At 41.5% G+C, this 16,447-nt stretch overlaps 1 protein-coding gene across 1 annotated transcript; it reads right to left on the reverse strand.

Annotated features, from left to right (window-relative positions):
• Window positions 1-12,092: 12,092 nt before the first annotated feature.
• Gapt (GRB2 binding adaptor protein, transmembrane) lies at window positions 12,093-14,462 on the reverse strand. The gene is made up of 2 exons (XM_052742812.1): window positions 14,389-14,462; window positions 12,093-13,937 (listed from the first exon to the last, which is right to left on the reverse strand). Exon 2 carries the CDS (start codon window positions 13,576-13,578, stop codon window positions 13,102-13,104), a length of 477 nt encoding a protein of 158 aa, XP_052598772.1. The 5' UTR covers window positions 13,579-13,937; window positions 14,389-14,462; the 3' UTR covers window positions 12,093-13,101.
• Window positions 14,463-16,447: the final 1,985 nt, after the last annotated feature.

The raw sequence follows: 16,447 nt of genomic DNA on the forward strand, positions 1-16,447 counted from the left end.
CCCCCCCCCCCCCCGCCCCCCCCGCCCCCCCCCGCCCCCCCCCCCCGCCCCCTCCCCCGACAACAGGGACAAGGGAGATAGGATGCACCAAGCCTAGGTCACTGAGCTGGACCCCACAGTCAGCACGTGCTAGGCCATCCAGTCTCCACAGCAGCTCAAGGACAAAGCCAGGGACTTGTCCAGGCCTGACCCAAAATGTAAAACTGTACCGTGACCAGCCTCTAACTATCCCTCGCCAATTAGAACATACTAATATGATTGCCACTTGCTTAAGCCAATCATATCTAAAATGACCTAACTGCCTTAGGACCTCCCCTTGGCTATGCTTAAAAGGAGCCCACACACCTCTTTCGGGGTCCTCGCCATCTTGCCTTTGTGTGGGATGGATGGTTCCAGTATACTGGAACAATAAATGCTCTTGTTGGTTTCAGATGTGGATGGTGGTCTTTTGTGGAACTTCTCCAGGACCCTACCAGTGGAAACTCACAAGCATCTGTAACTCCAGATCCAGGGGGATCCAATGCTCTTTTCTGGACTCTGTAGATACCAGGCATGCAGGTGGTGCACAGACACACATGTGGGCAAAACATCTATACCCATTAAAATATGAAAATAGAATGTAACTTAACAGTCAGTAGAAAAGGAACAAGCTGTGCTGAAAATCACCAGGGAGCCTGGAGCCCTGGATCTTGGACTTGGTTATTTGTTAATTCCCTGTGAAAACTCAGGGGAGGTAAATAAAATTTCTAAGCTTGTTCTTGTTTTTAAAATGGGAAATCTCCATTTAGGTAGCTTCAAAGTAGTTTTTCAATCTGAAGTTCTATGACGCTACGATGGATGGGTATTAGCATCTGCTGAGACTACTTCAATAAAACATCCTGACTGAGGCACTCTCACTGGGACAACTGGGTTCAAATACTGCCTCTACTATTTTCATTCATTCTGAGATCTTTGATCAAATTTTAGTTTCCCCAGTTGTCACGATCTCATCTGTAAAAAATGGGAATGGTGACAGCATTTGAGAGTCAGGGTGGTTGATAAGTGAAGGAAAGTAGTTCACTGTGGTGTGAGTGTGCAGAGGCCTCACAGATAATCAGCATATGATGTGATCTGGAGTCTTTTTCAGAAATGCCCAGGGAGAAAAGTCGAACAAAACGAGAACCTTTGTATTTATTTGCTTGATGAGTTTCAGGTACCCTGATATACTTTAAAAGACCACATGTTAATGTATGAAACTTACTTTTCCCTCTCAAATTGTAGCTGTTGCTTACAGTTAAAGTATCAGCCCAACACACAGCATGAAACCTGGGAAGAACGTCTGAGGTACCATCTATATTTGGTTGTGAGCCTAGCCTTTAACGGCTGAGCCATCTCTCCAGCCCCTGAGGTACCATCTAAATGCAGCCATTTACTGAGTGTCCATCTTCAGCTTTTGACAGGTGCTGGAGTTCTGAGGAGTTCACCTCAGCCCTAAATAGATACTGTCTCCCCTCTGTAGCTACAAGTACGTGTGTCAAAAGACGATCCAACTTCCTTCATTTTCAGCCTCAACTGTTCACAAAAGCCAATCTGGCCTTCCCAGGGAAACCACACCAGGACTACAGAGCTGTGGTTTCCATGGCAACGACGGAGGTCAATAGTCACAGTGACACCTTCATCAGCCTTGATTGCGTTGGCAACTTGCCATCCTCTGTGCTTTCCTTTGTTTGTGTGTCCCTCATTTGCTTAATTTCTATCTCTAGGAATCCTCAAGTGAAAAACCACAGGAGCTGAATTGAGATTGAAAACTGCGCAGGCTTTATTAAAACGTTGGGGAGCACACTTGCCTTACAACTCGTAGGCATGTGCGTTGAGAAATGAATTCCGTATCCTCGACTGCAATCTTCCATAATGTGCTGCAGCTTAGAAATTCTTTGTTTGCCACGCCCTGTGCTGTTTCTTTCTTTATTATTTTAAAAGCTGTTTTCAATCCATGTCGTTTTTGCCCCCAACACCGAATTTTGGCAGCAAAGGTAACAGATGTGTTAGGTGAAAATCCATTTTTGAGTTATCATACAAAGGCTTGCACATGGCCATTGCTTTGTCTCTGCCAGCCCCTCCCCTTTCCTGTGCTGTCCACATCACTGCTCCTCTTCCTTTGGATTCTTCAGCACATCTTCTGCTCTTGGCCTGCATATGCTGACCTCTCTCTCTCTCTCTCTCTCTTAAATTTGCTAATTTTATACACGAGTATTTGCATTCTTTCCCCCTCTAACTCCTTCCATGGGGCCCCGACACCCCCCTTTGAATGTATGGTCTCTTCTATATTTATTTTTGGGATAGCTATCTACCATCTATCAATCTATCAATCTATCATCTATCTATCTATCTATCTATGTAGCATCTATCTATCTATGTAGCATCTGTCTATCTATCTAGCATCTGTCTATCTATCTATCTATCTATCTATCTATCTATCTATCTATCTATCTAGCATCTGTCTATCTATCTAGCATCTATCTATCTATCTATCTACCATCTGTCTGTCTATCTACCATCTATCAATCAATCAATCTACCATCTATCTATCTATCTATCTATCATCTATCTATCTATCTATCATCTGTCTATATATCTATCTATCTAGCATCTGTCTATCTATCTATCTATCATACCAAGTCCAACTAGTGTTGCTCTTATTTGCATGTTTTTAGGATTGACCCCTTAGGATTGAAGTCTTATCCTTTAACAAAAGAACCAAAGGATTTCTCTCTTCCTGAGCAGCTACTGACTGCCTGTAGTGCTTCACCTGGATGTGGAACCTTGTGGAAGTTTCCTCCATCTATGTTGATATATCCAGGTCTTTTGCAGGTAGTCATAATGTTGAGAGTTCATGAGACTAGCATCCTGTCCTGTCTAAAAGAAACTATGATACACTAGTCATGACAGTCCTCAAGCTCTCATAGTTTTTCTGCCCCTCCCCATGCTTTTCCCTGAGATTTAAGTGTAAGGATGTGTTATAGATGTCCCATTTGGGCTTGGAAAGTCCATGGGCACTCACTTTCTGCAGTTTGGCCAGTTGTGGACCTAACAGACTCTTCCTGCTACAAAAGGAAGCATCTTTGATGAGATGTGAGAGCTGTGATTGTTTATAGATACAAAGATGAATATTTAGAAGGCAGTTGGAAACTATATTATTGTATAATGTGGTCGGAGCATGTCCTTTTCTAGGGTCTATGGCCTGTCCAACCACAGGTTCTTGATTTGGTTTTTGCTACCAGGCATGAATTCTCTTGAATTGAGTGGGTTTTGCATCTAATTAGACAGCAGTTGTTTGCCCCAAAGATACAAGTACCGCTGTCACACCATTGGTGCTATATTGCCTTAGCAGATTTGATAGCATCTTCTGACACAGTGAGAGCTAGCTCAGGGAGGAGACTTCCCCTGATACCAGTCCCTCAGCCTATCAGAGGTTATCTCTTCCTTGTCCTGTCATCTGCAGGGAAGCTTTCCTAGTCCAAGCCTGGCTTTTGCCTCCATTATTACACCATGTGCTTCTCTAATAGACCATTATCATGAGACCTTTTAATAGCTTCAGTCTGGGAGTGCTTTTGCCATTTGAGAGCTGTGTGACTGCTGAGACATTATCAGTTTCCCCACCCTGCTCCACTATTGATGCCCCAGAACTGTCTCAGGGCTTAGGCACTTGAGTGATATTTACGGTATGACCCAAATTCCTTTATCCTATTTGGTCATTAAAGTTACTTAGAATATTCATGACTTTGATGTCCAATAACTTCACACCCATCCAACAGAGGCAAACAAAGTGTTCTTCATTTAAGAGATAGTTACAACCAAGATATATTCCACTCAAGATACCATTCTGTATTTTAGAAAAATATAAGTGAATATCCACTCACTGCATGTGTAAAACTTCTTAAATTCCTGATATGGCTCTTTTTTATTTCCACCCACGATAGCTAAAACAATCCAGTACAATAAAGGAACTTCTGGAGGTATCACCATCCATGACTTCAAGCTCTACTATAGAGTTATAGTAATAAGAACAGTTTGGTATTGGCATAAAAACAGACACATGGATCAATGGAATCAAATCAAAGACCTTGAAATAAAGTCACAACACTTAATGAACTCCTGATTTTTGAAAAAGAAATCAAAATTATACAAATGGAAAAAAAAGAAAGCATCTTCAACAAATGGTGCTGGCATAACTGGATGTCATAACTGCATGTCGAAGAGTGCAAGTAGATCCATGTTTATCACCCTGCACAAAACTCAAGTCCAAGTGGATCAAAGACCTCAACATAAATCCAGTTGCACTGAACCTGATAGAAGAGAATGTAGAAGTAGCCTTGAACATATTGGCACAGGAGACCACTTCCTAAATATAACACCAGTAGCACAGACACTAAAATTGACAATTAATAAGTGAGACCTCCTGAAACTGAGAAGCTTCTGTAAGATAAAGTACATGGTCAATAAGACAAAGTGATAGCCTACAGAGGGGAAAAGATCTTCACCAGCCACACATCTGAAAGGGGACTGATCTCCAAAAATATATAAAGAACTCAAGAAACTACACATCAAAATATCAACCAAAAAACAGAACTAAACAGAGAATTCTCAACGAAAGAATCTCAAATGGCTGAAATACACTTAAAGAATTGTTCATAATCCTTAGTCATCAGAGAAATGCAAATTAGAATGACCCTGAGATACCATCTTACATCTGTCAAAATGGCTAAGATCGAAAACACTGAGGTCAGCTTATGTTGGAGAAGATGTGGGATAAGGGGAACACTCCTCCACTTGTACAGCCACTTTGGAAATCAATATGGCAGTTTCTCGAAAAAATAGGAAGCAATCTACCTCAAGACCCAATCTTGGGCTATACCAATCTTGAGCATATACCCAAAGGATGCTCAATCATACCACAAGGACACTTGCTCAACTATGTTCATAGCAGCATTATTCATAATAGCCAGAACCTGGAAACAACCTAGATGCCCCTCAACTGAATAATGGATAAAGAAAATGTGGTACATTTACACAATGGAGTATTACTCCGCTGTTAAAAATAATGACCTCATGAAAATTGTAGACAAATGAATGGAACTAAAAAAAAATCATTCTGAGTGAGGTAAACCAGACCCAAAAAGACAAACATGGTATGTACTCACTCATAAGTGGATATTAAGTGTAAAATACAGAATAACCAACCTACAATGCACAGCCCCAGAGAGGCTAGATAACAAAGAGGGCCCAAAGAGGAATGCATGGATTTCCATAGGAAGGAGAAATAGAAGAGATCTCTTAGGTAAGCTGGGGGCAGAAGTTGAGGGTGGGGGATGGTAACTTGAGGGAGTGGGTTGACTAAGGGTGCTAGATTGGAGGGGAGATGGACAGAGAGAGTAGGAAAGAGACATTTTGATGGGGGACCATTTGAGGGTTAGGGAGAAACCTGGTGCTAGGGAAAACTCCCAGGAATCCACAAGGATGACTCCAGCTACGATTCCCAACAATAGTGGAGAGGGTGCCTAAACTGGCCTGCTCCTGTAATCAGATTGGTGGCTACCTAATTGTCATCAGAGAGCCTTTATCCAGTAACTGATGGAAGCAGATGCAGAGATCCATAGCCAAGTATTGGGCTGGGCTCTAGGAGTCCTCCTGAAGAAAGGGAGGAGGAATTGTAAGAGCCAGGAGGGCCAAGGTCATGGCGAGGGAACACACAGAGACAGCTGACCTGAGCTCGTGGGGGCAATAGTTAGGGAGCCAGCATGGGACCAACCTAGGCCCTCTGCGTGTGGGTGACAGTTGTGTAGCTTGGTCTGTTTGTAAGGCTCCTAGCAGTGAGATCAGGACCTATCCCTGGTGCTTAACTGGCTTTGGGGAACCTGTCCCCCATGCTGTATTACCTTACCCAGCCTTGATGCAGGGGGAGGAGCTTGGTCCTATCTCCACTTGATATGCCATGTCTTGTTCAAGCCCATGGGAGGCCTGCCCCTTTCTGAATGAAGACAGAGGTGATGTGAATGGAGAGGAAGGTAGATGGGAGTGGGGGAGAAGGGAACAGAAGGGGAGGAGAGGATGAAGGGGAAACTGTAGTATGTAAAATAAATGAAAAAAATGTTAATTAAATAAAATTAAACTTAAAATATTCTGTACAACGTGTTTTTTTGTTGTTGTTTGGTTGGTTGGTTTTTCGAGACAGGGTTTCTCTGTGTAGCTTTACACCTTTCCTGGATCTCACTCTGTAGACCAGGTTGGCCTCAAACTCACAAAGATCCACCTGCCTCTGCCTCCCGAGTGCTGAGATTAAAGGCGTGCACCACCACCGCCCAGCCAACATGAGTTTTTAAGTCTAGTTCAATGTAGTGCATGTGTGTGTGTGTGTGTGTGTGTGTGTGTGTGTGTGTGTGTGTGTGTGTGTGTGAAGTATGTTGTAAATTGAAGTGTTGAATTAAGTTAAAGAAACCACAGGACCATGCCAGGCACCTACAGCTATTAAAAAAGTCCTTTAGCCAGATGCCTAATGTGCTCTGACTCCATCTCTACTCTGCTCACTGCCGTGTATTTAAGACCTCTTTACTTGGAGGCCATGAAGAATAGGAGAGACACACTGTAAAGCTTTCTTGCTTCCAGGCTGGAGATTACTAAGCCAAAAGGCTTATTCTTTTGAGTCAGACGCTGCTGTTGAAGACACAGAGACTTGGCAGGTGACAAATTCATATCATGATATGTTGAAGGTGATGTTTTGACACTGAAATGTTTTTGACTGTCAGCTTTTTAAGTCATTAGTGAGTAACAAGGATAATGGGTGCCTTCCTTTCCTCCGTGTGTCTTCTATCCCAGTTAATTCCATATCTATTTCTAAGTGAGCTCCTAATACTGACCCTTAGCTTACTCGTTTGGATCAAATTGAATTTCAGATGTTTGAAACGCACCAGCTAGAAATAAGAGGTTAACTATCTTGATGAAATGATTCAGAAAGACCTTGGAGCAGGAGATTTCTCATATCAATGCCCATCCTTATGGAAAGAGCCAGGAGCAAAGAAAAACACACAGAGAGCCACTTACCAAGGGTTGTAAGACTTTCAAAGGAACCCTAGAAGAGAAGAGCAGGGCTCAAAAGTACAGTGCCCCCAGGTCTTAGGATAAGGCAAGCACTCAAAAGTAGATGTTGTACTTATGCTCTGAGTTAAAAAAAAAAAAGAAAAAGAAAAAAAAAGGATAGGGATTGTGGCGTATAAGTCTCCAAAGTGTCTGCTTAGGCAGCTATAACAAAATGTCACAGAATGGAGGTCTAAAACAGTCATGCATTTCTCAAAGCCCTAGAGGCTGAGAAGTTCAATATCAAAGTGCTTGTACTGACAAGTGCTCTACTTCTTAATGTTCTTGCATGGTAGAGAAAGGAGATGGGGGGAAAGAAGGAGAAAATTCTCCCCATTCTTTCTCCCTCATCATCTTCCTCATCCTCCTTTCTCCACTTCTTTATTTGTCCATCCGCATCCATATTGGGAATTGAACACCAGACTTCACAGTGCCAGTCAAGCATGTGCCACTGAGCCAAATCATCAGCTCTCCGGTCTCTTCCTGTAAAGATGCTAATCCCACCTCCATTCTCCATCTCATCTGAACACATCCAATGCTAATCATACCCCAGTGTGCCCACATTCAAACACTGTGGTATTGGAGGTGCAGTTTGAGGATAATAACGTCAAGGGAGCACAAACATCTAGACCATAACCGTGTGGATAAAAGTGGCATCTTCTTCTTGGTTTCGTTCTGTTACCTATTTTACAAGGAGCCCAATCACCTTGGCTTAAGTGCCTAGTGAGCCTTGCTCTTACTCTCTAGCCTAAGCAGTAACTAGGAGGTTGTAATACAATGTTAATGATGGGATAAGCAAGGCTTTCCTTGTAATAGAGATCAACAATGAGTTAGGAAGCAAGATATAAAATAGAGAGCAAGGTCAGTATAGCCATATGCTCACTGTTGGTAGCTGACGCTCACTGTAAGTCATAGGATGTGAACACACCTTCATGTCTTGTAAGCACACAGCCAAATAACACTCAGTATATTTGATGCTGTTATCTCCTCTCTTCTACCCCAACCTCTTTCCTCTTTTGTTGTTGTTGGTAATTACATATAATAATATAAAACAAATACAAAATGATGTCCTCAATAGATATAAACAACTTTATTATCTTTATCTCTCATGGAAGATTTTCAGTTTCAAAGTTTTAAGAATGTATAGAAATCCTATTTTAAAGAATGAATTCACGCCTAGTATTTGGGGTTTTTATTAGATAATCCTACACAAAGAGTTACAGGCAACTATAAAGTGTTGAGAACAGGAGAATTACTCTTCCCTAGGGAAGAGCATACCAACTGCTTGTCAAATACCAAATGGTTGTTCATGAAAACATACATATGAATGAGTAACACGCAGGCTGAGCAGGTTAAACATGTGTGTTTATAACAGCATTATCAATTAATGCAGAAAGAGGCTGTGAATTTGAGAGAGGAAGGAGGAGGAGTATATGGAAGGGGTTGGAAAGAGGCAAATGAAGCAATTATATTATAATCTCAAAAAAAGAAGAAAGAATTTAATAAGTAAATAACAATAAAAGAAATAATAAAAAAGTGAACCTAGGTGACAAATGTTGGAAGAGGAAAGACCAAGGAAGGAAAGAGCAGGGAAGAAGCAGGACAAGCAGAGAAGAGGAAGCTTCCGTCAGGGAATGGAGAGGGAGTGACTTGGGGAGCAGACAGGAGAGAGGTACAGACAGAAAGAAGAAAGCTGGATCACAATTCCCTGCATTCTAGGACCTCCACCCAAATATCTGCTAGGTAAAAATGGAGAGGCTTTCAAATTCCAATTAATTTTAAATTATTTAAATTTTTAAAGGAATTTTAAAAATTTAAATAATTTAATTTTAAATTTTAAAAGGAAGTTAAAATTAAGCAAAACAGGTAAAGGATCATTTATGAAACACTTCTGTTACAAAGTTTGCTGGGTTAGTTATTTTTCTGTGGCTCTGACAAGAATTCCTAACAGAAGCAATTTAAGGCAAGAAATTTTTCCTTAGAGGCCTGGTTTTAGAGGATTGCAATCCAGCCTGGTGTGTCTCTGCTGCAGCAGAAGGCAGCCAGTTGGTCACGTTTTGGGTGACCAGAAAGTTGGAGGAAGGGACTGGCAGCATGGCCAACCTGTAACCCTCAAAGGTCCACCCATAGTGACCCACTTCTGCCTCTCAGGCCCGACAACTTCCCCTAACAGTGCCACCCATAGGGACCGTTTTGGAGTCAAACCATGATGCCACCTATTCTTTTCAAAGAGAGAAAAAAAAAATACCATCTACAAACCATTCTCTTATCTATTGGTGGTTAAGATTTCCTCCAGGCAACAGATGGGAACCAGAGTCCTGCAGGAAGCGGCAACAGCCCAAACCAAACAGGATCACTTAAGTTCCACGCCACTAAACTGAATCTGAAATATTCATCTGGAGATCAGAGAAATCAGGAGAGAGATGACAGCCAAATATCCAGAGGCCTTTTTGAGTCAGCACAAGAAAGTCCCATCTGCCTTAACCCCCACAATGAAAGTAAAGTCAAGCAGCTGGCTGTTAATTAACCAACTTCACAGTCTCCACTGCCGTTCCTACAGATCATGGGCATGAACTGGTTCTTCCCTAGACACTCTTTCTTAATCTCTTCTGTTATACTTTCTTCACAAATTAGGCTCGAAAAAATGCTGCAATTTGTGTGTACGTGTGTCCTTCTGATTTTTCTCTAGCCTCTTCTTTGGATTATCAATTTTGTGTTCTGTATAGTTGCAGGATGCTCACCCCCATGCCTCTTCCTACCAAGTCCATTCATACGGTTCCCAAACATAACCCCCCAACTGTGACCTCTCCTCCAAAATCCAAACATGCACACACAAATTGAATATTTCTTTGTATGTTTCAAGGAGTATTTTTGAACTTGCCCAAATATGCATGTACCAAACTGATTCTTGTCTCTGAGGCAAGTACTGCAGGTTGATAAAATCTCCACGACTCCCCTTTCCACTTCTTCTGTCTCTATGAGGCTATTGAAGTTCAAACTTTACCATTCACCCTTATAACTGGAAGCGTCTGTGTCACGAATTCTGGATGGAGAGCTATAAACCAGCATCTCTCCATACCCCTCTTCCTCTTATTCCTTCCTCATGGCGGGAGCTGACTATGAAATGGAACACGGCCACACTGCAGATGGTAGAGAGAAGACGCATTACCGGAAGGACCTGGCTGTTTCTGGGCACCATCACGGAGCTGGTGGCTTCATGGTGCTGACATGCTAACCACTGACTGCCAAACTGTAGTCTCTTGAATACAGGAAATAAATGAAACTGTTAAGTGTCTCAGCCAGTGCAGTCCTGTTCTTTGTTCTTGATATAATAATAGGCAAAGCACCCTATTCCTGGTGGCTATAGCCTCTTAGCCTGCTCTCTCCTGAGGTCTGCTCACCTCAGTAGAGTACTTCACCATTGCCCCTAGTCCGAAATAAGGTGGCTCTTCCAGATTCTTTTTATCACAGCCTCCAATCTCACCTCTCCCATACCAAACACACTCACTGAGTTCACCGGGGAATCCTGTGCCCTTTCTTCAAGAACAAGACAGCATTATCAGTGTCTCTGTGTGTCTAAGTTAACTATTAAATCTACCCCTCTGCTTCATTTGCCTCTTCCCAGTCATTTCTCAGCTTGGAAGCTCTTCTAAAATTACAAATGTTTTATGTTATATCTCTATTAAAACCCTTTACTATTCTAGTTGTACCCACAACAGGTTGAAGCTACACCTATAAGCAGGTCAGAGCCATATGCCCACAAGTCCTATAGTCTGTTATATATTCACTACCCCCATCAGGTGGTTCTTGAACCCTCTCTCCCCCATAAAGCTCCAGCCACATCCTTTCCTTTATGTTCTAAGATCACCATGAACTCCTTCACGTCTTTCTGACCTATTAGCCCATCCTTACCCTCTGCACACCATATTTACATGTCCCCTTTCCACCCTTAGCTCTCAGCTTAAGTGTGTTCTAAGAGGCCTCCATTGACCATTCACTAAACTTAAATTCTCTTTTCTATTTCACCTCACTTCTCTAAAAAGTAGATTGTCCTTTATTTCTCTCTTCCTTTCTTTTATTCCCTCTTCAAAGCACTCACTATCATCCTTACTTCTGTACAATTTGGAGTCTAGTTGGGGAAAGAAGGTTTTTCAGTTTAACAAAGAAAATATAACATAAATAATTGAACAGGTGCTGCCAAAACACACACACACACACACACACACACACACACACACACACACACACACACACATGGGGTGGGGGTGGAGAACTAGATGGGACATTGAGGCATTACAGAGATAGTAACTTCAGATGTCTGTAGCCTTGGAACTAAGATCTGAGTTTCAGAGGCCTGCAGAGCTGGTACCTAGAACTCAGAATAGCTCTTGTCTCTTGATGGTACCCAGGGAGGATCTGAGAGCTAACCCTCTGTTTCTAACAAAGGATGCTATCTGGCTGGTGTGGACATCCATGAAAGAGAGGGATAAGGCTAGGAGAAACTAGGAACTACACACTGTTGGCAATGCTGGAGTCAAACACATACTTGCAGAGAGGACGAGGAGGAGCAAACTCCTTTTGATTCCGGTTCCTCGGAAAACTTCTTGTCAGCAAAGCTCAGTAAAGATTCACCCAGCAAAAGTAGCAGTCTTCTGGATACCCAGCCAAGTAGTGCAGAGCATCCTATAAAAGCCTATGCTTAAAGATGAGATATCCATAGTTTCATAATGAACATGTTATTTGTTTATTGTCTTTTCTTTTTGTGTAGAAAGTATATACTCAAGATCGATCTCTCTCTCTCTCTCTCTCTCTCTCTCTCTCTCTCTCTCTCTCTTTCTCCCTTTCTTCCTTTTCTTTCCTTCTTTCTTCCTTTCTTGGCTTGCTTATAACAATTCCTCTCTTCATCCCCCAACTGCCTAGTACAATTACAAGTATATATACTCTAATAAGTAGTTAAAAACATTCAATAAATATTCATTAGATAGATTTGGAATTAGTAAATTTATTAATTTTTTCTCAAAACTACTTAACAAAATACAGGATATAATTTTGTCAATAAATCAAACTTTTAGTTCCTCATATGATTTCTTTGGGATTAAAAGCATGTTAACAAGCCAGTTCCTTCCTATTCAACTGCAACTGAAGATGTTCTCATACTATATTAATAATGACATGCATAGTAAATATTCATATCTTTAAATGCTCAAAGAATTAAACAGTCAGTAATATCTACAGAATATTGGGAATTAAAAAAGGAAACGCAGGTTTCAAATGATTCCGAGGATGTTGGAGAAGTTATAATCCGAGGCAGGCTTGAGAAGGTGGACAAGAAACACCATGGAGCAAAGAGAAGGGCTTGGCAGCTTTGAGACGATTTTGATACAAGCAACAAAGTGAGGGGTTAGGAGAAATAATCGCTGGGAAAGGAAATTGTAACTGGAAAAGTCATAAATTCTGGACTCAGGTTTTCGAGCTTTATGTCCTTTGCAAACAAAACATAAAATTATTTTTTTGGCAAAGGAATGGTCTGGTGATCTAAGATGTTTTCTGAAGATCAATCTGCTGTGCCATAGGCTATTGAATGGATATAATTCAGAAGACCAGAGTAGTCATGTGGCTCAGGGGTTGAGCACTTACCTGGTGTGTGAAAGGCCTTGGGTTAGCCCTTAATCACAGCAAAACAAAAGAAGAAGACAGATGAATTGCTAGAAGACTGGCAATAATATTGAGCCTCAGAGATAATAAAGGAAGGAATGAAGGAAAGCCATACCAGCAAATATTTAAAAGAAAGAATTAATATAATACAGCACAGATTTAATCCAAGGCAGAGAGGGTTTCTAGAATTTGTGCACAGTGGTTCTCTCAGTGAGGATTTATAAGGCCGGAGATAGGAAAGAGACCCGATTTCATCAGAATAATTTGATCATCAGTCCACCCTGAGGCCTGGTGATCATTTTTTCCTGCAACAATGAGTCTCAGCTCCTTGAAAAGCTAGTAAGAATCTGGAAGGATGTATATGTCTTCATCTTGAGGAGCAGGAGGAGGAGGGCTAGGCTTCTGGAAATTATAATAGAGGGCATCTGTTTGATTGCCGTAGACATGCTCCTCAAGATTAGATGGCTGCGTGTTTTCATACAGCGCCTTCTCAGGTGTCTCTTCGGTGCGGGGAGGACCCACTTGCACATTTTCGTACTCGCCATGCATCCTATTTCTCTTGGAAGTAGACTTGTGGCCTTTGCTTTCCACGGAGGTTTTAGAGCTTGAGCAAATCTTGTGGTCACTCAAGCCAAGGTTTTTTGTGCAGTCATTATGTCTGCTACTTCTTTGCATAAACTTTGGTAAGGTAAAGGGTGCGCTGTCCTGGCGCTTCCAGTGCCAGACACACCCAATTCCACAGACCAGCAAGAGTACCAGGAGGGAAACGCCGGCAGCCACGCCCATCGACGAGCTCACAAAGCTTTTCAGCATTTCAGCACAGTGTTGTTCAGCGGCTCGATAGGGCTGATGAACTCACAGGCACGAGCAGACACAATTTTCGGTAGCCTGCTGTGGTTCAAAGTCGAGTTTGGAGGCTCTCTGAGGCATTTCTTTTGCAGATCTGAAAGGTCATTACATGGCAAAGTCCTGATGCAGCTGGAGGTGAGCTTGAACAGTCTCTGAAGATGGCTGTTACATCACCGTTCCTGTACACCAGAGGTGCATCCGGGGGTATTTTATTCCTCTCCACTTCTTTTTCTTTCAGTGAATCACAAAATGAAGCAGAGAACAATAGCACAGTAGAAACCTCAAGAAATTGGAGGTTGAAGAATCTGCTGTCCAGACACGGGCTATAAATTAAAAATTAAAAATTAAAAATGTATTAACTGTATACTTAGTACCTGGTGGGATTATATATTTACTGTATCTACCAAACATGGGAAACACCATATTGTCAGTCTTGGCTTTTAATATTGAGTGTAATATGAGCTATTTTGAGAAGAAGAGTGAAGAATTCCCCGCCCCCTCCCCCCAGGGCTGGCTGTATTGTTTGTGATGATATGGTTGATGATTCAAGTCAATATAAGGTACTTCCAGCTTTAGGAGGGACATGACGAAACCATCCATGTGTGGTCAGTCCATTGCTTCTTGCTACTCTAGGAAGCCTTGTTATCCTTCTTTAGAGAGGACAGAGGCTGTGTCCTCTCCCTGGTCACTCCTCCTTCTAGAATCCCACATTAATCAGCCCATTCTCTAACAGAGTGCAGGTACCATAAATGAAAGGGGATTATGTCTTCCTACCTGGTCTAAAGGTGAGCAGGGATCAGCTCCTTCCATCTTTAGATGCCTACACAGAAGATGAATTCCATCAGTATTTATCTGAATGAAAGAAGGCATTTTTAAGTGACTCCAAATTTCATCAGCTAATTGTTTATACTGATACTTTAAGACACAAGGTATGAACTTTAAAGGCTGTATAGATTATTCTTAAGTTTTAAGAAATCTTAAGTGAAACAAAGTATCTTTGTAAAACTATTAATGACAAATTTTCTTACATCTTGTAGCAAATAATTTTCACTTAATTAAGGTGATATTTGAAGTGCTCTGTTGAAACTTTAAAGCATCAAGGATAAAAACACCAAGTATTCCACCAGGCAGAATTTTCTCCTGCGATTTTTTCAACAAAGCATTCTTGTTATACAATTCATGTTAGACATAGGAATAGTTGACAGCCAATATTTTCAATAGTGTTTGTAGCATTTTTACCAATGTCTATTGAATGTCATCATCGATCATATTTAATTAGGAGCATACTTTAAATTGGCTTCCAAGCATTTTTATGAGGATTATCTTATTTAATCCTACAGCTCTTATGTGTGGGTATTATTGTTATCCTCATCATATAGATGATAAAGTGAAGGATCCTAAATGATAACTCCCTAGGAACTAGTAAGTTTTATTCATCTCCTAGTCACTAGGACTAGTAATAAGCATGGGTGTTATGGGCCACAGCATAAATATGAAGTAGAAATTCAGCTGATTATGACAAAGCTAATACCTGGAAGAAGCTAAGGACCTTCCAGAGGATTAAGCCAAATCTCAAGGAGTATTTGGTGTTATTCAGCTTTTAGTATATCAGCTGTTTTCTGCTATGAATTCCATGTGCACTCATAACTTCCCCAAGAACTTTTAACAATGTTTTTACCTAGCATCCTAGGTCAAAACAGCAAACAGTCTCCTGAATTAAGGTAAATACCCTTCTGGAGACATCGCCTTGGAGACAAGGTGCATAGCTTTGTTTTTGGTACAAATGAAGCCCAGACTCTCCTTCCTCTCACAGGCCAAGTGGCATTCCAGAGCAATTGACTCAGAACAAAAGGGTTTTTTGCATACCAGGTGCCCTGAAGTATTGAGGCAGAATTCCTAGCTCAGAGCAAAGTTGCCCCACCTGACCAGGAAGCAGCAAGGCTGAGTTTTTGCAGATTGTGGATAAACTGAGTTGGGTCGGGTTAGGAGGGTAGAAGAGGAAGGAGTGTAATAGATGAAAGATTGGAGGATGGACAGAGATGAAGTGGAGAGCAAAGGAACTAAGTTAGAACTGGGACAATGGAGAAGACAGAAAGAGAAGGGACAGAGAGGAGCTAAATGTGAGAACAGAACAGAAGCCATGTAGAAAAGAGAGAGAACTAACTCAGAAAAATAAAGCATATGGACTAAAGAGTTTCTTGTACATAGATTCATTTAATATCATCAAAGATTAGATTATCAGCTGGTCATAGATTCTCCCTGGATCCTGGGAGAGGGCTATCGAGAGGCTGGACCCCCATAGTCAGCAGCACGTGGGGAGGCTAATACACTAAACATCTGCTACTGGATAGAGTGATCCATTCGTAGCCACTATAGCAACAGTGGGCAGGGAAAAGAAATCCTGCAAAGTAATACCCTGCCCTCAGTGAGAGCACATTTCTAATGATGACTTTTAATAAATTTACTTAAGGTCTGATCATATCAATGCACAAATTTTCAACTTTGCATTTTTATATCAACAGAAGGAATATGGCATGCAGCTTGTTTGATACCAATTTAGTGACAAACATTCCCAATCCAGATATCTCTCAATTTCCTTGGGGCTCTGGAAAGCAGTACATTGGGGATGAGCATAGCATTATCTAGTCATCATGTAATAATTACAGTCTGAGCTGTTTATGGTGGCTCGTGCCTGTATACAGGGAGGCTGAGGCTAGCCTAGGACACAGAATGAGACCCTGCATCAAAACAAAAACAAAAACAACACACCTTACAGCTAGAGACAGGCAGCATACAGAATGGTGGTATTCAGTAGGAATGAGCAAACATGAGC

The sequence above is a fragment of the Peromyscus californicus genome, unplaced genomic scaffold (assembly GCF_007827085.1).
Source record: "Peromyscus californicus insignis strain IS unplaced genomic scaffold, ASM782708v3 Scaffold_18__1_contigs__length_77618521, whole genome shotgun sequence".
NCBI classification, from domain to species: domain Eukaryota; kingdom Metazoa; phylum Chordata; class Mammalia; order Rodentia; family Cricetidae; genus Peromyscus; species Peromyscus californicus.

What these genes read in the sequence shown, in the direction of transcription:
- Gapt (XM_052742812.1), bottom strand. Translation starts at nt 13,578, where the DNA reads ATGCTGAAAAGCTTTGTGAGCTCGTCGATGGGCGTGGCTGCCGGCGTT.